The 24085-nt window shown below is 43.9% G+C and overlaps 1 protein-coding gene across 4 annotated transcripts in view; it reads left to right on the top strand.

Annotated features, from left to right (window-relative positions):
• RD3 (RD3 regulator of GUCY2D) overlaps positions 1-23770 on the top strand; it is a 47809-nt gene extending 24039 nt beyond the window's left edge. The window contains exons 1-3 of one of the 4 annotated variants that reach the window (XM_086745543.1): positions 439-579; positions 11221-11530; positions 19632-23770. In XM_086745543.1, coding sequence (XP_086601669.1) covers positions 11235-11530; positions 19632-19929 — 594 coding nt within the window. In that variant the 5' untranslated portion in view covers positions 439-579; positions 11221-11234 and the 3' untranslated portion in view covers positions 19930-23770. Of the gene's footprint in view, positions 1-438; positions 580-977; positions 1301-6942; positions 7054-11220; positions 11531-19631 lie in introns of those variants that run through there. The other 3 variants (XM_086745540.1, XM_086745541.1, XM_086745542.1) reach the window with 3 other exon arrangements.
• The last annotated feature ends 315 nt before the right edge of the window (positions 23771-24085 follow it).

The following is a 24085-nucleotide window of genomic DNA, read 5'->3' on the forward strand; positions in this document are numbered from 1 at the left end:
GTAACGTGCTTATTTCCCAGAGGAGGCGCTACCCTCCGACACGGCCTGTCCTTCACCTTCCCAGCAGCACAGTTCGCCCTCCTTCTCCCTCTTGCCTCCTCCATGACCTCCCAGCTCCGGTGCAGACCCCTCGCCCTTCCTCGTCCCTCCAAACCCAGTGAAACCATTGTGACTTTGGTGACTAAAGCCCCTTGGACAGCTGTCGCTATTACTGAAGGCTAACTGAAGGTTAAATAAATGAAATAGATCCATTTACAGTGCCGTTATTTGTCGGTGCACGTTTACTCTACAGAGGCAAGTCCCTGCGGGGGGTCGCCGCCCTGCCGGGGCCTGGGGCCGGGCCCAGGGCAAGAGCGCGCCGCCTCCGGGACAAATCGGTTTAGCGTAGTCGCTATGGCAACAGCGGCTGCCGGCGGGGGAGCGGCCGGCGGGCGCGCCTCCGCCCGCCTGAAGCCGGCGGCAGCGGGCGGGCAGCGGCGGCTTCGCTCAACTTCGGCGAAGGGGCGGTGTGGAGGCGGTGCTGTCCCGGCCGCTCGCCTCAGCGCCGGCAGCGGGACGGGGCGGGAGCGGGTAACCGCGGTAAGGAGGAGGGGACGCTGCCGGCGGCGGGCGGGGTACCGCGGTCGTGGGGCGCCCGCCGGGGCGGAGGTGGTGACAAGCGAGGGGACCGCTGTGTTTCCCGGCCCTCGCCGCGAAGAGTCCGCGGTTGGGGTTTCCCAGTTTCTGCGTTTGCCGCCGGTGTGGTTACCGCTGCCGGGCCCGAGAGGCGCCTGGCAGGGAGCGGCAGCCGTGCGTTGCCCACCCGATGGCGGGGCAGAGCCGTTAGGGCCAACGGCCGCCTGCGGGCGCGGGCCGTGGGGCGCGGAGGTGGGGTGGGCGACGGCTGGGAGGGGAAGGAGTAGGCGGGAGGGGGGGGGGGGGGGGCGGGGGGGCAAGGCAGTTCGACAGAGACCTTCGAAAGTCCGAATGCCGTTGAGTTGCGTTCATTTATTTCTTCAAAGTATCGGCTCAGCTGCAGCTTAAAAAAAATCCCACAAAGTTCTCCGGTTTGGGAGGGACTTTTAAACAGGTGCCGAAGTCGAGAAGTGTCGGCTTTTTGACAAGTGGCTCTATATTTTAGACCAAGCCCTAATAGCTCAAAAGCACTGCTGTTATCCCTCGTCACCAGAGCTAATCCGTACCCTAGCGTGGGTTTCAGTTTGCGAGGGCTTGACTTCAAGCCACATTCTCGCTCTGGTACCCTCTTCGCTTGCTCTGGGTCCGTCTGTCTGCGCAAGCAGCAGGAGTGCTACTGCCAAAGGTGAGGTGGGATGGGTGGGCAAGGAATGGGGCTGGGGTGCTCCAACTGCTCTCCCAGGCTGGGCTCGGACCCGGCACCATGGGGTTGCCTGAGTGGATTGGCACTGGTTACATAAAGAACAGGCAGCCGAGGATGAAAGCATGGTTTATGCTGCTCTTATACCACTCTTGTTTAAGATCTCTTAGTTTAGACACCCGCCCTAATAAGTGTCTTCAGTGTGCCAGTGTGTAGTAACCCCAGCGTGGGTCAGTCAGATAGCTTTGGAGTTACGGCAGTGTAGAGAATAGACTACACTGCACGTCTCTTAATGCTAACATGTTAATTAAAATCTGTCTCAAGACAGCACTCTTCACTGCTTATATAGCTGCTTTCTGTGCATGGGCCGTAGGTGGGTCATACAGGTATTGCTGGAAGACAAGCATGAGCTTTCCCAAAGCTCACTGCTTGCTCCGTATGCTGTATGTGATCTCTACAAAGAGAGGCGTAAGTTTTCAAACTGTAAACTTAGCGTTCTTCTTTTGGGTGCTAATTTTAAAACAATGTGTATTTTTAAGTAAGTCCTATCACACAGACCAAACTTTAACTTTGTCCTAGTATTCTCCAGTACAGGGAAAACTCCCTCCTAGGCTAATAGTTCTGCAGTGAATTGAGACAGAGGGAGACTTTGAGGATCTCCAGTAAATATTCCTTCTGATAGATACTGCAACCAAGGTTCAGTACTGAAGAGGAATGTACAGGTGTCTGTTAAAATGCATTCTCACCTTATGATGCAATGATACTCCTGCTTTCACAGCAGAATCAATCCTCAGTCTGGATGGAGAATGCACATCTCACTCACCCATTTTCACAGCACTTAGTCTAGTCTATGCCACAATATGTGAATAAAAACCCCAAACTTGAGTGGACCTGACAACAGGTGAAATAGGCTTTTGGGTCTGAGTTTCAAGCTCTTATTTTATGTAATTCTATAGATCTAAGTATCTGCAGTGAATGACAGTATTAGAAACTCCAGTTTGTGACATTACTACCCCTTTAATAACGTTGTGTATTTACAATGACAGTAGAATAAAGCTGAGCTGGGGATCTCTCTAAGTTTTAATTTTGAAAGCCTTTTATGTTGGAGCCTTCCATCAGATGCTATTGCTGTTTTATTGCAGCAATATTTTTTTGTTGTTTGAGTAGTTTTAATAACAGGAAAGCTAAGGTCTGTGTTACCTTCTGAACTGTCATTTACATGGCTGAATGAATGGTGAAGAATACTTTAGGTCTCTCTGTCCTGACTGGAAACCTGGCTTTGTAGTCTGCAGAGATCAAAGTAAGATACAGAATTGAAGGTGTGTTTGATCCCCCACAGCAAGATCTGAGCAAAATATAGGAGTTTTAATAACAAGCCAGGCAAACAGTGTGTTTTAACTTTCTGGCTTCAGTAGGTTTAGGTAACAGTCTATATAAGTTGTATATGATAGAGTGTTTTTATTGTTAGAAGATATTGTTTAAAGCATGAGTGGGAATTTGGCATGAAAATAGTCCTGTTTCTCAGCAGATGGAACTCATTTGCTCTGATAAGTAGACAAATTGTAAAATGCTACTCAGCTTCATAAGCAGATTTGAGGAACACCTACCCTTTTCCTTCTGCAGATAACACAAAGATTATCTCCAGTAGAGAGTCCTAGCCATTAGTAGAGCTCTAAGCTACTGGGACCTTCCTTCAGTTTTTCTTTAAGATGTGTAGACTGGATTTTCATCTGGAGTTAATCAACATAGCTCTTTTATTTATTTCAGCAAGGCAAAACTGTTTTATATTATTGCAGCTCTACTAAAATCATGAAGCTGTATGTACCAGCTAGATCAGCTACCTTTTCTCCTCGTGTTTTGGCTAGTGATTGAAAAATACCTTTCTCATTCATACTTGAGCTTGGACCCCAGTTCATGCTGAATTCTTGTTTCTTTATCCCTCTTGCAATCGAAGTGCAGATATAAAATGCACCAGATGAACTTGTTTACTAAAAGATTGAAGCTCTAAGAGTGTATTGCAAACTACACAAATGCTGGGGAGGTAAGAGTAGTATTTTTTGTGTGTTCTCAATTTTAAAGAGTTTACTCATAAAAAAAAATTTTAAGGGCTACTAGCTATAGAAAATGTGACATACCCCTGTATATCATAACCATTATGGTGTTTTCAGAAGGCCACTCAAGCTTTTTGTCAGTAGAAATGGTACCACTTCTGTTTCTCTTTGTTCTTGCAGTACCTGGTGATATGCTCTGACTGTCCTTCTGTTATGCTACCTAGCGGTGATTTTTACAGTCGTGCACATTCACAAGTGGCTTGAGTGACTTGTAACTCTCTGTGGCATTTACACCAGACAAAGAGCCAGCCCATTTCTACAATGCTGAGACTGCACAGTCTGCTGGAGAAAATCTTACAGAAATTAGACTGTATGCGAAATGGCAGCACACTTCTCACACATTTTTGAGAGCGTTCGTCATTCAGAAACAGACTCTGGCAGCAGCAGGAGCTGTCAGCCTGCAGCAGGCTGGTCGACCATGAGCACTGCCCTGCTAGGGGCTGACAGGCATTACCTGGCACGCAAGAGCCTGCTGGGTGCCACAGTGCCCTGTCACAGTTAGCTCCCTCTTAGACACCAATGTGAAGCTCTTTTTGTTGTCCTTAAACACCTGCAGCCATGAAGCCTTGACAATAAATAATGTTTCACTTAAAGTGTTGGCTTGATCCCCTCTACTTCTGTTATTCAGAACTCCTTGCTACTTGTAACTGGGCCATGTTCTGTTTATATTTTAACCACCCTGAATATTTTTTGTCCAGAAATAGCTAGTGTCCATCATAACAAGAGAATCAGTATGCTCATAAAGCAAAGCACAGGTTCTCTGCTGTGGTCTATAAGCAGATCCCTGACTGTCTCCAAGAGTTCTCTCTCTTTATTCTGCAAGTCAGAATGAGGAATGCTGCTGTATTAATGTAATGATATTTGCATTGCTTTGCAATTGCAACTAATAAGTTTCTTAATTGAAAGGCTCTGTCTACTGGTTTTTCAGCATTAATTGCCTCATAGCAACTTTGGGAGATAGATGTGGGTTCTCAAGCTGAGGTTATAGTAATTTCCACTGAGATTACAATCACATGGCAAGTAGCTGTAAACACCATAGCCTTCCATGTCACTAAACAAGAAGGGAGATTCCAGACAGATAGGAAGTAGGGTTCTTTGGCCCTGGCAAGGTAAAAGTCTCTGTATGGAGAGGAATTCTCTGCAGAAAAGTGGTTGAGAACAGAGAACAGGGATTATTTTACAAAGCTATGCTGGACTATATAAATAAAATTGAGAAGGTGTTGGCAGCAGTTTCTTAATTAGAATTTGCTAAGATTTTTTTGTTTGGAACAAAATTAAAATATTTTTATCATAGGAGAAATAGAATTTGGGGTTCATCTGTGATGTTGCCACTACTTAATGCTACTTCATGCATGTATAGCTAGCAGCATAACCATGACCACAAATTCTGCCTGAGAAGCTGGTTAAATGTTGCATTAGTTAGCACATACAGACTTCAGAGATGGTTGTAGCCAAACCAGCTTTAATGTACCTATGAGCTGCAGTCCAGGGAGATACTATTTGCTGTCTGAAGGACACTGGATTTTTCTGCATAATGTAATCCAAACTTTACTAAAGAAGCAAATAAAAAAAAATACGCTCTGCAGTTACACATCATCCATTTTCCCTGTGACTGCATGTCTTTTAAAAAGTAAAATTATGAGCACAATTTGGGGATGGAGCTTGTCCTACTTCTTTTAGAAATAATTTTCCTTTTATTTGTTACCCTTTAATCTGGCATGTATGGAAAAAGGTTGAGTGGATATCTTGCATGAACAAATTCTGTCTCTCTGACTGTAGTAGTAAGGAGCTACCACCTACAAGAAGGGAGGGGAGGCATTCCAGCTTCATCAGCTTCTCAGCCCAGTTTGTCAGTATGCTTTGCCTGGATGACAGTGGATTTCCTGGGACTCTATCTATAGCCAGCTGAGTGACAGCATTTCCATTGACATCGCTGGACTTTGGATTAGGCTCCTATTCATCCAGCCCTTTAAGGCTTTTCCCCTTCTGCTCTACAGCTACTGTACCCCTAGGACTACTGAGAGTCACTAAGGATTGTCAGTAGTACTCCTGGACTGACAGACTGTGAATGCAAAGGAAAACCACAGGAAACTTGTAAAACTCAGGACATACCTTTATAGGGAGCCCAGCTATATTCTCATTTTTTTTCCACAAATGTACATTTCCCACCCTCTGCCTACTTCTTTCCTGTCCTGGAGGGTGTTGGAAGCTGGGAACCAGGAAAAGAATCAATAGAAAGGGAATTTTTTATGCTCAGAAGTTCATCTTCTACAAGGCAAACAGGTCCTGCTGATTGACTCATGGTTTACCAGAAAGCAACCCTACTGTAACAAGTCTTAGCAAGTGGTGACCTAGCCTGCAAGAACGTAAAGGAGACTGATGTCTGTCGTGTTATATGAACAGCATCCAGCTGGCCAAAGAATAGCCAGAGAGTAAGCTATGGAAAAATGTTCCCTTTCCTAGTAAAATAGCTAGGAAAGGCTGAAGTCCTGTTTTAGGAAGGTGAAAAAATAAATAAGGCGTGTAGACTGTGATATTTCTGATGATTCTCTGGAGCAACAAGAGGAAATCACATGGGGAATATGGGAGAAAGTAAAAAAGTGCAAGATGAAGTGAAATTTTGCAAAACATGCTGTGAGAAGAGAATGGAGAAAGCTGTAAAGTTTGTGAGGAGAAAAATGCAGGAATTGCTGACAATGTGGAGAACAAAAATGAGACTTGAAGAGAGGCAAAAAGCTTCTTCGGGACTAAAGCTAAGAGGAAACTTTTTACCTGAAAAAGTCTCCAAGGGACTTACTAACAATCTCTGAAAACTGAAGAAACTTCTCAGAGGCTGTGTGACAAAGTGAGGTATTCCAGACTTTAACATAGCCAAGGTAAATGTATGCTTGCAGCTCTGTGAGGTGGTTGGTCAGACTTGCAATCAACAGCGTGAGGGGAAGGTTTGTCTTCTAGACAAAGGTTTAGGGTCAATGAGGCAAAAGTATTGAATCTCAGATCTGTTTCTGGAGTGGAACTTATATAAACCACTCTAACATTTCGTTAGAATAACACTAGAGTAGTTCATCAGCTGGATTATGTCAGCTCCCAGGACAGTCTCTAACAAGGAGTCAGAAAATGGACTAATTGTACAACATAGAGATCTGTATTCAGATAAGCAGTGTCTCTTTCTTTTAATAATTTTAATGTGAATGCTTGGAAAGTGTAAATTTGTCCTTTTCCCCAATAAGAAGGCCAGGCTGAAACATTTGCCTTTCTTTAGTTGCCCACATCCTGCTGGCAGTCCTTTCAGTCTTTCCTCATAGGAAAGCCATTTTGAATCATTTAATGATTAGCCTGCATGTGAACTTTAAATTAAAAACAGCAGCTGCAATTAATGGAGCCCACAGTATCTTCTGCAGGCTGCAAAGACCAGTAGTGGGAAGAGTTGTGGCTTGTCAAGCCTGCTAAATAGAGATGGCTAGTTTCCAGTTCTCAGAAGAAGGAGATGATGGATGAGAGATGGGGAAGGAAACAATCTCATACAAACAAGACTCCCGTAGAAAAACAGCCAGCAGAAGCTATCAGTGTGTGTGAAATGCTTGCATGGCATTTTCCTTCATTTCAGAAAGGCCATTTCAACTGCAGGTGAGGTGCTTTCCTTGCTTTATACTCTTGTGATGTGGAAGCAGATTTTTCAAGTGAAGTATGGAGACAAGTGGAAGCCCCGTTCAGAGTCTATGGTATCCTTGTTCCCATATCAAAAGCAAATCTGCCTGTTACTAGTGCTTTATGAAAGCTCTTGGACAGGGCAAGGCTCAGGTTTAGCAGGCCTTGCTCAGACAGGGTATCCAAAATATTTTTCTAGCTGATTGTCCTCAGTAATACTAGGGCTAGGTAAAATAGTTCTCCTCATGCAGAACTACTTGCTTTGCGGGAGACCTGTGAGAGAAAACCATAAAGGCAGTAAGAACACCCCAGGACCATGTGAAAGCCATCACAGGTCAAATTAAAGCCAAGGCCTCCTTGCTCTCTTTCCCAGTTCTGACCACTAAATTTCCCTCTCACTCCTCTTATAATGAAACAGCTGGTAAGCTAGGAATAGCTAGAAGGACATTCCTCAGCTTCATAGTTATACTGCTTTATACTGAGTTACCCCTAACGTCACTCAAGTCAGCAGAGTTAAACCAACGAAAGACCAGATCATAGCCAGAATAAGCACAAAGTAAGTTAACCCTTTGCTGGTAAAATACAGAAGGGCATGCTCACCTTCATCAGATGAGAGCACAAATGGAAATAATAATGGTACCTTAATTGGTCAGGTACCTGTAAAAGTTTATGAAAAATTGTTATAGTCACATAAGCTGAAAAGAAACAGGAGACTTTAAAATAATTTACAACAGTTTGTGGTCTGTTCTGCTGCTCACTTTTGCTAGCAGGGCTCACCTATGCAATACATAAGGGGTGATAAGACCAAGGAAAAGGCCTTAAGTTTTAAGGATCTTCATCTTTAATAATGTGTAATGGTGAGTGGAGGCCACCATGTAGCAAGATCCAGGTATGTGTTGGGATAGTGAGATTGTGGAGTTGAAGCTGTCAGCACAATTCCAGCTTGAGTTCATTCCCGTGTCTTGGGCAAGTAAGTCAGCTGCAGGCAGCCAGAGCGCTGTGTGGTGGTTTGAGAGTTGTTAGCTGGAGTCACTCTGGCGATGAAAGCAAATGAAAAGACCTGCTGCTCCTCCTCCTACAGAGCACAGAAATGAGACAGGAGCAGGATTACTTCCAGCAGCTGCTGACTATGGCTGCTGGAAGTCATCATAAGGATCATCATAGCTGATACTGCAGGGCGAAAACAGTCACTACAGCAATCTCTCATGTATAAGCACTGTAAACTAGCAAAGGTGTTAATGTTTATCCAGTCTCAGAAGAGTACCTGTGGCCTTATACACCTAGGTAGCGAGATCTGTGTCCTGTGGAAATTTTCAGTGCTTTTATGTCTTTCTTCTGAAGAAACTGGTATTGCTTGCTGAGAGAGCTGATATAGGACTAGAGAAACTAGTCCTTTGATGCAGCTTGGCAAACTTCCTGATTCTAGAGAAGCCTAAGCATTAGACCCTGAAATAATTTGAAACCTGGGACACGGTACAGACTATCCAGGTTTTTTGAGCATTTTCCTTTAATGGTGTGACATATTTCATAATAGGAACATTTTTGAAAGAACAAGGCTACATTAGAGCAAGTGATAAAGGCATGAAAGCAACTGAAGTACCCTTCTCACCTGGTGCAGAAGGTGACTGTCTTCCAGGCACCGAAGGCAGAATCCTATTGACTATTGCTCTTCTAGAGAGGTTGGGAGCTTGTGGCTCTGAGCTCTAGGAGTACTGGGGTAGTTATGAGCTTCTAGTGATTTGCATTATCATTAAAAGTGCTAGGGCCCAATATGGCACCTTAAATCAAAAGCATATTTTTCTCCCTTTTATGTCTGACTTTGTATCTGTGTCTCAGCAGTGAGGATTTGCTCAGGCCCTGCAAAATCAGGCTCTTTAATCCATTACCCTCATGTTAACTTTTGACGCCATGTCCTAATTGGGATGCTGCCAGGAGAAGCCTTTTGGTAATCCCAGCTGCAACCATTATTTGTGCCACCCCTTCTCCCTGGGGCCTAATGGAAGGGAGCAACAAGGCACGTAAGTGTGCTGTGTGAAGAAACAGATGCTGTTTTGTTCCTGTTCAGGTCCCTAGTGCCTGCTTTGGGCTCTATTGTATTTAAATACAAATACAATACTTAATAACTTTGTTCCATGCATTGTCCTCTTGAAGTGACTACATGAAGGGATTGGCTGACTGAGGAGTTAATTCCATCTTTTGCTGAGCTGATTGGTGCAGAGTATTCTACCTTCTAAGTGCTGGGTAACTCCGCAGCAGCAGCAACCTCTCACTTAGAAGCAATAACAGTTTAAACCTTGATATGCTGCTACTTCCCTCTCAGCCCAGCCTCAGTCCCTTGGCGCTGGTGGTAGTGCCTAAGGTGTGCTCTTCCAGCATAGCTGATAGTTGGGCTTCAGCTTGCAGAAGATGGTGTAGCCTCTCCTTCTGCATGCAACAACACATTTGCTAAATAAGGGTTAAAGCTCTGCCTGGCCATGTTAGTTAATACAGCTATTGCTCCTGCCAATACAACCTAAGTGTGGGTGAGCTCTACCACTTAGGTTACAGCAGCAGTAAACCTACCCAGGTGTATTAGGTTTGCGTGGCAAGGTTTTGGTAGTGGGTGGGAGGGCTGCAGGGGTGGCTTCTGTGAGAAGCTGGTAGAAGCCTGCCCTATGTCTGACAGAGCCAATGCCAGCTGGCTCCAAGATGGACTTGCTGCTGGACAAGGCCAAGCCAGTCGGCGACAGTGATAGCACCTCTGGGATAATATAGTTAAGAAAGGGGAAAAAAACCCTGCACAACACTAGCAGCAGTCAGAAAAGAGGAATATGTGAGAGGAACAACTCTGCAGACACTGGAGTCAGTGAAGAAGGAGAAGGAGATGTTCCAGGTGCCAGAGCAGAGATTCCCCTGCAGACCATGGTGAAGCAGGCTGTACCCCTGCAGCCCATGGAGGATCCCACGCCAGAGGAGGCGGATTGCCTGAAGGAGGCTATGACCCCGTGGGAGGCCCATGCAGGAGTAGGCTCCTGGCAGGACCTGTGTCCCCATGAAGAGAGAAGCCCACACTGGAGCAGGTCTGCTGGCAGGGCTTGTGACTCTGTGGAGGACCCATGCTGGAGCAGTATGTTCTTGAAGGACTGTGCCCCATGGAAGTGATCCATGCTGCAGCAGTTCAAGAAGAACTGCAGCCTGTGGGAAGGCCCCATGTTGGAGCAGTTTGTGGAGAATTGTCTCCTGTGGGAGAAACCCCACGCTGGAGCAGGAGAAGAGTGTGAGGAGTCTTCTCCCTGAGGAGGAAGGAGCAGCAGAAACAACGTATGATGAACTGATCACGACCTCCATTCCCTATCCCCCTGTGCCGTTGTGGCGTGAAATTGAGCCCAGGAAGAAGGGAGGGGTGAGAGGAAGGTGTTTTAAGATTTGGTTTTGTTTCTTATTGTCCTACTCTGATTTTGATTACTAATAAACTAATTTCCCCAAGTCAAGTCTGTTTTGTCTGTGACAGTAATTGGTGAGTGATTTCTCCCTGCCTTTATCTCAACCCATGAGTCTTTAACTGTATTTTTAGTCCCCTGCCTGCTGAGGAGAGCAGTGATAGAGTGGCTTTGGTGGGCACCTGGCATCCAACCAGGGTCAACTCACCACATCAGGTCACCTATCCTGCCCTCCTCCTTGAGGATCTGCTGGCTACAGCCTGGCTCCCATTAATAGTTTGACTCCATGTGTTCAGTTTTTGCATGTAGGGTTGCTGCAAGGTTGTGCCCTCCCATGAGGGTTCAGACAGGCAAGCCCTAGCCCCAGCTCTTCTGTATGGACAGGAGAATCCTTCTGCAGCCTAACCTGGATGGAGCAAGGTATCCTTATAACTTGACTTCAGATGTAAAAACTGTGACTGTCACTTTAATTACATGGTGACTAGAAGTTTAAGGGAAACTGTGCCTCCTCACCCTTTGTCTCACCCTCTGCACATGTTGGCGGCTATGGGTGAGATTTCTCAAGGTGCTCAGCACCAGTTAGTTCTAAGTGGCTAATCCAGCAGCACTTGTAGGTGAACAGCAGACTAGAGGGATGTGTGGGGCAGAATGTTCTCAGCTGAAGTGTGTTGATGATGGCACTGTTCTTTTTCTCTCCCTCCCTACCCTCAACCCACTCCCAATGAAGACACACAGAGCACTATGTCACTGGCATCCTGGTTCAGGTGGAATGAGCCCCCAAACCGCATTTCCCAGAGGAACCCCACAGAAATGGTGGTTGAGACACTAATGATGGAGCTGAGCTGGCAGACCAAGCAGGCAGAGAAGCAGCAGCGAGAGCGGGAGAATGAGTATCGCAAGATCAAGACTGGGGTGGACTACGGCTGGCTGGTCAGCTATCCAAAGCAGAGCTATGATATCAGCCCAGGAGAACGGCTGCAGCTGGAGGATATGTGTACCAAAATACATCCTTCCTACTGTGGGCCTGTCATACTCAGGTACAGTAAAAGATCTGATAGTACAGACCTTTCCTTTCCCCCTCTCTATGACATGTGAGGAAAGAATGAGAGTTGTTAGGACCAACAGAACAAAAACTTGTCCTGTATCCTAAGTCAGATTGGGACAGTGTCTTTCTGGAAGAAGGGAAATAAAATGTTTTAAGTTAGTTTAACACGGTATAATTTCCTCCAAAAAGTTACTAAATGCCATTTTCCTCTGAGACTGGCTTGAGTACTTTATGGTCCTGAGCAGCCAGAGAAGTTTTATCTTGTCTGATGAACAGTTACCATTTCTGTATTGTGATGGCTTTTGCTTCAGACTTTAGAATTTTAGTATAATTGAGGTTTAAAGGGATCTCTGGAGGTATGTCCTTCAACCTCCTCCTCAGAGTAGGGCCAACTTCAAAGTTAGATCAGGTTGCTCAGGGTCTTGTCTTGTCCATTGTTGAGTATCTCCAAGGGTGGAGATTGCACAGACTCTGAACAGCCTGCTTTGGTGTTTATCCACTCTCCTGCCTTCCTTGATTTAAGCTGTCCAGTAGGTCTATTGAGACACTTGTTCCCAGTGTCCAGATTAGCTAAAAGGTGCTATTGTGTTTTTCAGCCTGTGAGCCAGGTATTCCTAAAGAAAGGAGGAATTGCATGCTTCTCCCTCCCCTGCCCTTCCTCCACACCCTTAACAGGGAGTAGGATGCAGGTGGGACATGCAGTTGGCTTGAACAGCTAGGTGCTGCTTCAACCTTCTGCAGTGTAGATGTAGACACAGCCTCTTGGACTTGCTGTTGAGCCTTTCAAGTGCTAGATATAGGATTGCTGCTTGCCAGCTGCGTAACCTTCTGGGAGAATGCCTTCAGAAATAGATCTAAGCCGGCTGTAGCATCCAAACTTTGGGGGGGGAGCTCTTCGAGGTTAAACCCTCTCGCTTAACACAGTGCAAGTGAGGAGTAGTCACTCTGAAGTCCACCTTAGCCAAAGCAAAGTTGTGAAATGGGCCTTTACGATCCACTTTCCCTATTCTAACGTTCTTTAGTTGGGATCAGAAAGAAGACAGTCCTGGCAGGCCAAATACAATGGGGTGCTCAGCACCCTGCAGTCCCTCATTGCATATGCTGGCACCTCTTTTCCCTTGAACAAATGGATCTACAGCTCTTCAACTACAACCATAAGAGGGCTGGAAATATTTGGTCTTACAGCGGGAGTGGCCAGAAAAGGATGCCAGAGCTACCTCTCTAGCTCCCATCTTGCTTGGGGCTGGATCTTTGAAGCATGCTGGCACAGGGCTTTGGCTTTTACAAAGGTTGCCATGGTGGCAGAACCACAGATTTGGGATCATTCAGTGGCTGAGTTCTCTCCAGTGAAAGTTTGCTGGGAACAGCACCTGCCTTGTATAACTCCAAGTTATGCTGTAAACAAGCCACTACAAACCCCCTGGGGTTTAGAGCTATTTTCACCATCCCCCGGGCCACTGAGCACAGCCTGTCTGGCAAACAGGTTATTTCCATGAGAGCAGGCTTCAGCTGCTGGAGCTGGGAGGTCCCAAGGTTCATCATCTCTTTCAGAAAGGAGTATTAAGCTGAGCAACTTGCTGCTGCTCTGCTTTTTTTTTTTTTTTTTTCTTTTAAACTGAGATAATACAAGATGCATGATTTCAGTGCAGCTCGTAGTTGTGGTTCACTGTTGCTGACAGTATACTGTCAGCATACTGTTGACAGTAGCTAAACATACTCAGCAGTATTGGTGGGCTCTGTGTGGGCATAATTGAAAAAGGATAAAACCATAGTTTTAAAAATCCTCTTATAAATTGCTATTATAGGCTATCATAAATTGTATTACAGTATGATTCAAGAGGTTACATGGTTTTGTTTGTTCCATACTATGCAGTTTGCATGGCTAGCAGAGCCACATTAAAAAAATGAGGCTTGCATAACCTTTGTTGGTTCAATTCCATGATTGAGAAGGGAATGTCGTAGCCACAAGAATGGCAGAACTGGATTAGGTCAAAGGTCTGTTTGATCTGCGGTGCAATCTGTATGTGAGATAGTGGCCAGTAGCATCAGTGTAAGGAAAAGAGAAAAGAACAAGGGAAGCAAATACAACAGTACGGACAACTACAGTATCTTGTATATAGCCTTCGACTTACTGTGCCTGTAACTGGGAGATTTTTGGAGTCAGAAGTGGTCCTTCTGTCCATAATTGCCCTACATGGATTTTTCTTTCAGTAATTTGTTTAGGTTGTGGGGTTTTGCATTTCTTTTTTGAACTCATGTAAACTTTTAGCATTTGTGGTACCCCGTGGCACAGTTCCACATCTGAACTATAGCTCTGCTGTAGAAAACTATATTTTGCTTGTCTCAAACTAATGTGTACTAGCTTTATTTGAGAATCTCTTCTTCTTGTGTTGGAAATGTGAACAGTTGATCCCTCTTGTTTTCTACCTTCTGACCAAGAGCCCTGTGGTTCAGAAATCTCCATTGCTGATGTAGAAACAATGAAGAAGAATGGGGCTTGCCATGCTAGGAGCTGAAAATGTACAGAAGAAATAAGGAGCATGCAATCTAACTGAAAAACAGCCAAAACGGGATAAATTCTCCCCTCAGAAAGTAAGATGACATGGAAACTTCCCCAAAATTGCACAAGATGAGTATAATAGGAATAATTGAAATCTTCACATTTCCAGTGAAGTACTTTAATCACAAGATCATTGCAATTGTGATGTTTCCTCTTGAATACCCTATGCCTTTCTAATATGTAGTAACTTTTAGAAGAAACTTCCACAAAAAAAAAAAAAAAGTACTAGCTTGCATTTGGAAATTCAAATGCAGAGCATGTACCTCACTGAAGCTCTTGGTTCTATCTGAAATATTAAGCTTGATCCTTCCCCTTCTATCTTAGACATCTGAAGAGCTGAAATCCTTTTTGATGTACTCGACAAGCATGTAATACTTAAATAACACAAGTAGCATGCATCTTGCAAGACTGCAGAGTTTTTTTTGTTTGTGTCATGCAAGGTCTCCTTCTTTGGGAGATTCTAAGCTCAGAGTCAAAGCCAGAACAAAACATCTTTGTATGAGTTGTCAGAGATGTCACTTTATTCTCCAAAGGTCTAAGTGATTATCCAAATTGTCTTTTTCTGTGACTACAGCCACATCTACTGAGAGACACTTTCTAGAAATTTGTTTCTTTAGATGTGGAGGAGGCTGGAAAGGATCACTTCCATAATGGGAGGGTTTTTTTCTGATCCAGTTTGCCTGTTTTGTATTTTGGGTCAATAGAAACTCTTCTTTGAGTCTCTTAAAATTCTGGAAGGATTCAAGTACACTGCAAATATACCATGAGATCTCTGGAGACTTTGATTTACCTCATACAAATAAAGCTATTGCATTCAGGTGTAACTTAGCTTTAGCTTACTGGGTTGGAGATCACTGACTATATCTAAAATTAAATCCTGGAGCCATCTGAATTAAGGAAATGACAATGATTTTGGTGAGGCCCTTAGTACCTAACTGCCATGGTTAAACTGAATGAGTAGACTCATAGCTTGCCGATAGAGAATGCTAGACTTTTGCCATCTTTACTCAGTGCTTTAGCTCTAATCAGAGCTAGTTATGGTCTGTTTCATTTCTTTCAGTTTCACCAAAAGTGAAACAGTGGGTTTTTGTCCTCCACCCAGAGAGAAACAAACAAAAAACCCTAATGTGGAAAAGTCACCGTGCATTTTGGTGATCTGAGATGTCATTAATGCCTGAGGCTAAGAACTGTAATTTTCTAAGGATTGTGTATAGCTGAAGTGGACTTCCTAGTATGTTTGAATGTAAGCCAAATGACTAAAATCAGAAATGGATTTAGTTACAATTATGAGCTTAAGTGTGAGGTGATATGACATGAGTGTTGCAGTTAGTGTGAATGCCATAGTCCTTTGGGAGTCAAGTAGCCTTCTCTAGCAAAGCTGTTCATAGCTTTACAATATAACCAGAATTCTTGCTCAAAATGTAGATTCAGGAGTCAGCAGCTAATTATTAGCACTAAGCACCTCATGTTTTCTTCGAATGACTAAATCTACTTAGAGCTCCTAGTTCAGACAGGCACTCAGGAATACACTGAACTATAAGCATATTGTTTAAGTCCATGGACTTTTATTGGATTTAACAGGTCTTTAAAGTTCAGGCTGTACTTGGGAAACCTACTGAACTGGGGACCTACAGAATAACATAGGCAGGTGACAGTGCTTTAAAAAAAGCAGTGCCAGTATGAGCCAAGCGCAGCCAGATTCTTAAAATCTAATGGCCGTATGAGGAAACGGAAGGATCACCAATTAAAGAAGAAATTTCTTTGGACTGTGATCCCCAGCCTGGACTGGGGAATGTGCTCATCCCTATGTATGCATATACATGTTCTTCAGGCTTCTGTGCTGGCTCAAGGTGAGTTTTGTTGACAGTCACGTCTAAGACTGCGTGGTTTGCATAATATATTACAGGTTAGCTACTAGTAGTATCGTAACTTGTTTCACAAATAAGATAGGTATAAGTTTCTGATGAGTAAGGAAACCTTGTTGAGCGATTTCTAGATACAGTTGTGCAGTTGCCTAGTTTGAAATTATTCCATGCAAAAGTGTAAGGGCTGTGACCTGGGCTAGAAGATAGGTGAGCCTTATGCAATTTTGTGTGGTTAATTCCACTGAGAAGCTTTGCATGGAGTTTGTTGCCCAGGATATAAGCCCATATTCCTTGATTCCAGTGGTTTTACTGTTTTTATATGTTGCATGTTCTATGCAGAGAGCAGACTGCTGGATCATCCAGCACATCAACTGTCTTTCGCTGATAGCTGGGGAGGATGGCTCCAATTATGCATAGGTGGCTGCAGCAAACATAATCTATTTTCTGACACGCAGCCTGGTTTAGCTAGACCTCAGTGATACGTCCATCCTTTCTGCTGAGAAGTATCTATGGCATGCACACCTTTTGGACTTCATACATGGACTGTCCCTTACACAAACGTGCTGGTACTGAAGTTACGTGCATTAATAAAGGGGCAAAGTTAGTTCATCCTACCGGGGAAAGAGGAAAGGCCCTGCTTCCCCTTTTCCATCTGAATGAGAGTGGCTTTTCTTTGGGTGACTAGCAGGCAGTCTGTTGGATCACTTTCTCTTTGTTTCTTAGACCTGCTTAAATCCGTATGCAGTAGTTTTTGTGTTGGTCTTGAAAAGTCAGAGTTAAATCTTAACAGGAAAAGCAGAGTTCACAAAACAATTCTTGCTGCCATAGCGAAGGAGTGCAAACAGGCAGACAGCTATGAAGGTGGAAAGTTACACTGATTTCAGAAAACTATTTCAGCTAGATTGGTTGGGAGTGTTACTAGTAACACAGGGCATCAGCATTAGAGCTCTGTGCTCAGGGGGTAAATTTGCTGTCGTATCACCCATTTTCTCTCTTGTTCCCAGAGCCAGCCACTGGTCCAGTAATAGCCTGACACATGCTGCTACCTGCTGTGGAGCCACAATCCAGCAGTATGACACACAGCTTCTAAAACTGGAGGCAGCGATGAGGCCTTTTGGGTGCACAATTGCCAATACAAAAGAAGAGGATGTACTGATAGATATATATAATATGACAGCATCTCTCTTTAAAATACACATGGAGATGAAATAACGGAATGAGTCATTCAGTTCACCTCTGCAACAAAAGTCCTTTGAAGGTGCTTTCCCTGGTGTTTCGATGGACTCATCTATCTATGCCTCTGACTAGGATAAAGGGAAGAGTGTATTTATTGTGAAAACTGTATTTTTGGCTCTTTGATAATGCAACTGAAGTGCCTCCTTAGAAGGTAGAAAGGATGTTTGCAATGTACAGCCAGTCTCTGTCACTGCTGATATGTGCTAACCCTCAGCAAGACCTAGGCTTCTGCTCTTAAAGGCTCTGCACAATTCAGTTTAGCGTCATTGTGTAAGTATTTATGTACCAGTGTGAACTACACTGCTTCAGAGACTTTTTGCATCCAAATATTCAAAGTTTAGAAGTTTCTTGGTTAGGGGGTGAAGGAGGGAGATTAGGAATTCATCCAAAGCAACTAAAATGGTTAAGGAACATCTTGGTGACTTTGGTAGGTTTTGTGTCAAACTCCTCTGGCTTGACCCTGAAAGGGACTGGTGCTTCTGCTGATACTAATTCTATCAGCATGCAGTACTGCTGTCTCCACAGCTGTACACGAAGCTGCCAATACCTGCTGAGAGAAGCACACTGAAATATCTGGGATAGACAGTGTGACATTAAGATATATGTTCAATAACAGGCCTCCACGGTAAGAGTCAAAAGGCATAAATGTACAAGGAGTCTTTTTTGTTTTATCTCCAATTTTCTTTCTGTACTTCTTATCTTGGGTGCCTTTCGTACACCATTAAGCAGTGCAACTCCAAAGTGCACTAAACTCCTTGTTACATTCCTAGGGCTTATAAAAAAACCAAGAGGCAGGATCTTATTCTATCAGCTTCTGCTGTATTACACTTGCTTAAATGCAATCCTGCTGTTTTGCATCTGCATTCAGTTCTACTGGAGAAAAATATCAAAACGCTTACAGACCTCATACGCTTTAGCTTCTGTTAAGTATAAATACCTGGATTTTAGTGAAGTACTAGTTTAGCTCTGTATCTGCTTGTAGATATATGTTTTATGTTAAGAGCTGCATATTTATTAGGAGAGTAGCTGTGTTACATCTGGCATAAACACATACTGTTACCAAACAACTAGAGTATCTCTGTGACCAGTGTGTGAGCCTTGGGAGTGGATCCCACGCTCTCCAGGCTGGGGACCAAATCACTCAACAAGGTGTCAGGAATGGTATGTTCTCTTCTTGGCCAGCCAGTGACCCATTCAGTGACTTCAAGAAAACTGGTCTTCCAGTACCTCAAGGGGGCCTACAAGAAAGATGGGGAAAGGCTGTTTAGTAGGGCCTGTTGCGATAGGACGAGAGGTAATGGTTTTAAAATAGAGGGGGGTAGATTTAGATTGGAAATTAGGAAAAAATTTTTTACGATGCGAGTTGTAGAACACTGGAACAGGTTGCCCAGAAAGGTGGTGGAGGCCCCATCCCTGGAAACGTTCAAGGCCAGGCTGGATGAGGCTCTGAGCAACCTGACCTAGTCAGGGATGTCCCTGCTCCTTGCAGGGGGGTTGGACTAGATGACCTTTGAAGGTCCCTTCCAACCCTAACCATTCTATGATTCTATGATTCTATGTTTCTATTCTGTTCTGCATCTTATCTTCTTCACCTGCAAAATAAATAGTGGTAATTCTTCACTTCCCTGGTATTAAGCTAGCTCAATAAATATTAAAAAAAAAAAACCAACCAAACAAAAACCCATTCTGAGCTCTTTGCTGAGAAGACACTGGAGTAATTCATAGTTGTCTACTTAGATACAGCATCATGCTGCTAATTAAGGTGTTATCAGCTGAGCTAGTCCATTATGTTACAGAAATCCACAGGAAAATGAAATACCACTTCACTGAAATTTAAATATTGAGATACTTTCAAACATGTAACAAAGAAGAGTTTAACAAGATTTTTGTTTGTCTACTTGTCATAGTGGTGATGCTATGGGGAATGAGAACTGGAAACAGGGCAAGTCTAGTGGGACTTTCCCTGGTTTATCCTCAGCTTCTAGTAAGCAGCAGTTCAAGGACTACTTGAGTAAGGATTTCCATTTGGACAATCACATTCAATCATCAGTGATGGGGACAATTTCCACAAACTTGTCTAATAATTTTGTTTCTTAAGCTACTGATAGCACTGAGTTCTGATTTAATAGGTGGTGTGTGAAAAGAGCACTTCCTCTGTTTCATACTTGCCACCTTCTGGCTTTGTTTGGTGCTCCTTATTATTTCTTGTGCTTCTGAGAAACAGTGATTTATTGCTTCCTTACATTCTCTGGCTTGCTTGTGATTTTAGAGACCTTGATCAGTTCTCTATGGCCACTCCCTGTTGTTGTTCCCTTCAGTCCAGGGAGTCCTATTTTGCTGGAGAGTGCTAGTTCCAAGCCTAGCACAGTTACTTGGCAGCAATCCCTAATTTGATGTTTTTAATCAAAGCTATGCCTTCACTGTGCTTCCAGATTCCGGCAACTCATTGCTGAATATGAACCAGAAGTGCAGGAAGTATCCCGGCTTTTCCGCTCTGTCCTGCAGGAAGCTGCTGAGAAGATCAAAGAGGAGGAAGAGGCCAAGAAGCTTGCCAGGCAATGGCACACAAAGAACAAAACCAGCCTCTCCTTAACAACGTTCAAATCCCGGTCCAGGATTTCCCCATTCATCAGTGACATCAAGACCATCTCTGAGGATGTGGAACGGGGCACCCAGCCCACCAGGAGGGTTTGGAGCATGCCAGAATTTCGGAATGCCAAGGATTACTGACTCTATACTGAACAAGGTTTTTAGTGATCTTTCAAAATCCCAGTTAACCATTTTTTAGCTCTACTGTTTCTTCTTTGTTCTAGTGCTGTCTTCCTGCCTGTCTCTCTTTTGGAAGCTGTGTCCATAGTAACTGCTGCTCATGCCCGTGATATTTATTACCAAACATGCTAGCCTTTCCTTTAACTTAGTATCTATTCAGTAACCTTAAGGGCAAGCCTCACTTACTATCTCATTTTTATTACTACTTTCTTGTGTAAAATGAATTAGTTTTGTGATGTCTGTCTTCTCCTTTCCTCGCTCAGCCTGGATGTAGTTATCTATAAAAAGCTTTTGGCCCAAGCTAGTAAGAGCTGCTGGCTGGACCAATCTTGCTGAAAGCAAGACAGCTACTTACATGAGTAAGGCTTGCAGGATCAGGCCTGTGAATTAAAGCTAGTATCTGATTTGGAACTGAACTTCCTTTTCCAACTAATAACCTTCCTCAGTGCTACAAGAAACTTTGCAGGTAACCTCAGCACTGCTCTTGATCAGCCATTTGCTGACAATTAGCAATCCAACCTGAGCAGAAACAGATCCAAGCTTTTTGAGATGAAAGACTAATATTATTCCACAGCAACTAGTTTATGCATGCTTGGGTTTCTTGGGTATTTTCTCTTCTGTGCAGGCAGAACCCCCTGAACCTTGCACCTGCAGAGTAGATAGAAATGTAACAATCTGCTGTGTAAATATACAGGCAGACACATCAGTGCTGTGTCAAATGCTGTTCTTGATCCTCAGTGTCCCGTGTTGCTGAGGTAAATGTTCCACCCCACACCCCAGTAATAAGTCAGTGGGCTGAAATTAATAGTTCTGGCTAAGCCTGAGAGAGTACTGAAGTATAGTATCAATGTACAGAGAAGGGTGAAGAGAATCAGAATTATCTACAGGGTTCGTTGTATGGCTGCAGTAGTTGAGGTCATTTTAACAAAGTGCTGCTCTGAGTGACTGAAGGGCTCTGGTAGGTGATGGTTTGTTCCCTCAGTCATTTCTCACAAGTGCTCACAAGAGAGCTTTCCAGTATCACAGGCTACTGGCCAGTGAGTTGATACTACTCTGAAAGAATCTCTAATGCAAACTGAGTATCTTGTAGGCCTTGGTCTGCTGCTGAGATCTTGAAGAATCAGGAAATGGCCACTGGGGAAAAGCTACTGTAGCATCTGTAGGGAGAGCTCTCAACAGCAAAGGAAAAAGAATGGCATGCTGTGAAAATCATGGGTCCTGTAGAGAAGCCAAGGGCTAGGATGCTTTGTGATGACCAACAGGAGATGGGGAAGGAAGAGAGGGATTTCCCTGTATGACTGACTTTTAGGGAACCGTTCTAGTGGGGTAGAGCCTCCTGGAGGATGCTGTAGTGTTGTTGTTCTTTTGCCTGTTTCGGACTCTTTTCCCTGGGGACCTTTGCAGCAGCATGTGGGTACTACAGCCAAGGAAAAAAAATGCTTTGAAGCTGTGCCAACTCTGGGAAGAATTCCAGCACATGAAATCTGTCCTAGAGTAGAAATGTGCAGTTTCTTCCAGAGATGTGGGAGGGCAGCATAAAACAAAGATCAAGATCAAAACCCTTAAGAGCTCTCTAAGACTGTGGAATTCTGGCTCTTCCTCTCTCCCCTCTGGGCTATCTATGATTGAACACAAGGCTTTCTTACTAGCACCAGCCTGTAGCTTCTAGTCCCTTGGTAAATACTGCTGTGACCAAACCTCCTAGGGACAGAAAGCAGAAGCTCATTTTAAATCAAAAAAGGGCTTCTAATTACAGCATCCAGTTTGGGATGGGCTATTTCAACTCTAGGTCAGTGAGGGAGAGTTCAAAGACTTCTGACAATCAGCTTGGTGTTTTTCAGCTGTATGTCCTTGTGAAGTAATGTGATTGTGTTTATGAAGTAGAAACAAAGGCTTGACATACTTAGGATAACATTTGCTGTCTAGAAGATGTAGAATCTCTAGCAAGGATCACCACAATTTGCAGCAAAGTTGTTATTTGTAAAAAAGTTAACCATCTTTTTTTTTTTTTTCATATATTTGCAAGCTACTGTATGGTACTGAAGGCTGAAATGAGGTCATGAATTTCAAGCTACACCTCCGTAGTCATTTTATTTGCACTCACATTCTATTTTGACACCTTCAGTATTGACTGTATTGATGCAATATTTGATGGACTGCTAGAAGAGACGAGGCATTCTGACACACTGACATAAAGCTCTCTATTACAGCACAGTGTCTGTAATGTGCTCGCTCTTTCTTAAGGAGAATCAGGAGTAACTAACTTCCCCACCCCAATGTAAAAAGCCAAGGAAATCACCTGAAGGGTGTTCAGGCTGTCACAGCAGCCTGTGATCATACTGTGTCCTTCATTAACCTCCAGCTGGTAGATACCATTCTCATTTAACAGCCCGCAAAGGCAGACAAATCTGACCGTTGGTCAAAGACATGCATGTTAGGGAGGCCAGGCTGTGGCAGTGCCTGCAACAGCTGTTGTGCCTCAACGTACCTGTCACTTCTATTTCCAGAATAAATTGTAATCTAAACTTTTGAACAGTACCATTCTCCCTGTACCTCTTCTGCAAGTTACACGGGGCTCACAGTGCCATCTGATGATAAAGAGAGATTCAGATACCAAGCTATGAGCTTTCTATTCTTACTGCATGATATCTAGTACTCTTAAAGGCATAGCAGTAGTATTATGTTTGCCTGTAGCCAGCTGCTTGGAGACTGACTGTGACCTGCATTGTGTGTGCACCAGCAGTTACTGAAGGGGAGGTGGTGCTCCTTTTTCTTAGGAATGCTGTAGACTGAACCATAAATGATTCTTTGGTCACAGCATGCAACAACAATTACCCACCTATGTTTGCCTTGTCCTAATTCAACATTTTGTGTGGCTAAATTAGCATTTTAGGTAAAACCAGGAGCATGCAACTCCTGATTGTCCCCACCTACTGTCCATGGTGCTGGGCAGGCACAGTGGGCAAACGAGGCTGCTTTTGGATGAAGCTAACTTAAATGATCCATTGCAGCTGTCTCACAGACCATGAAGCCAGAGTAACGCTGGTCTGAAGTAAACCCTCATGAAACTTGTATAGTGTGAACATCAGGTCCTCACCAACAACTGTCTGACTCTACAGCTCTGCTCCTTCTGGGCTGCACTACTTGCTAGTGTAGAAGAAAACCCCACATTTCTGCACCACCCTGATGAGACTCTGATCTGTTCTTAGCCCCTCCTGAGAGCTAGTCCAGTGTCTTAATTCTTTAAGAAGAATAACAAGTGAAATAGCAGCACATCATCATTAACAAGCAAGTGAACTGAACAAGAATCATTCTAAATCCTCAATCATCATTCTCTCTCAAAACTGAGCAGAGATTTCTGTATCAGCCCAGAGCGTTGCTATTGCCCCACTGCTGATAGCGTTATATTGTCTAAAGGACATCGTTACACCCAGGAAAAAAGCAGTCCTAGAGTTACTATATATTCTAATAAGTAATGGAAAGACCTCTATAGCAGCTCAGCTGCACTTCTCTGCTTCAAGAGGCTAACACTCCTCAGAGTCACTACTCACCCAAGAGAGACTATGCAGCCCTGCTTCTATGGCTTCTACAGATGAGCTTGGCCCACAGGCTGTGGTAGCTGGCGAAGGTGCGCAGGAGGTGAGGTTCCTCACCCATATCAGCAAATAGTTCAGACAGCTATCACAGCATGGGGAACTGGGGTAAGCTTTGCAGGAAATACCTGTCTGCTGAGATTGCACTGTTTATACATTTCATCATGAAACCTCAGAGAATTAAAGCAAAGCTGTGAAATATAAAACAATTTTTTGTACTTGTTGTCTTTAATTAAAGATCTCCTGAAACGTAATCTGTCCACATCTAGCCAAACATAAGAGCTGTTCCACTGCCCTACTGAGATTGCACTGTGTATGTATCAAAGGAGGAAGGCAAGACTCATAAAGGCGCTTGATCTAAACAAAAAAACCCCACCCCATCCTCTCTCTGCAGGGTACAAATGCAGGCTCTTACAGCCTTGCTACCTCTACAAACAGATCCCACATTTTAAGGTCATAAATAAATAACCAGGATTAAACAACTGCAAAGGGCTGAAATTCTCTGAAGCTAAGCAGTTTACAGA

Source organism: Chlamydotis macqueenii, chromosome 3 (genome assembly GCF_036417535.1).
Source record: "Chlamydotis macqueenii isolate bChlMac1 chromosome 3, bChlMac1.mat, whole genome shotgun sequence".
In the NCBI taxonomy this organism is placed as follows: domain Eukaryota; kingdom Metazoa; phylum Chordata; class Aves; order Otidiformes; family Otididae; genus Chlamydotis; species Chlamydotis macqueenii.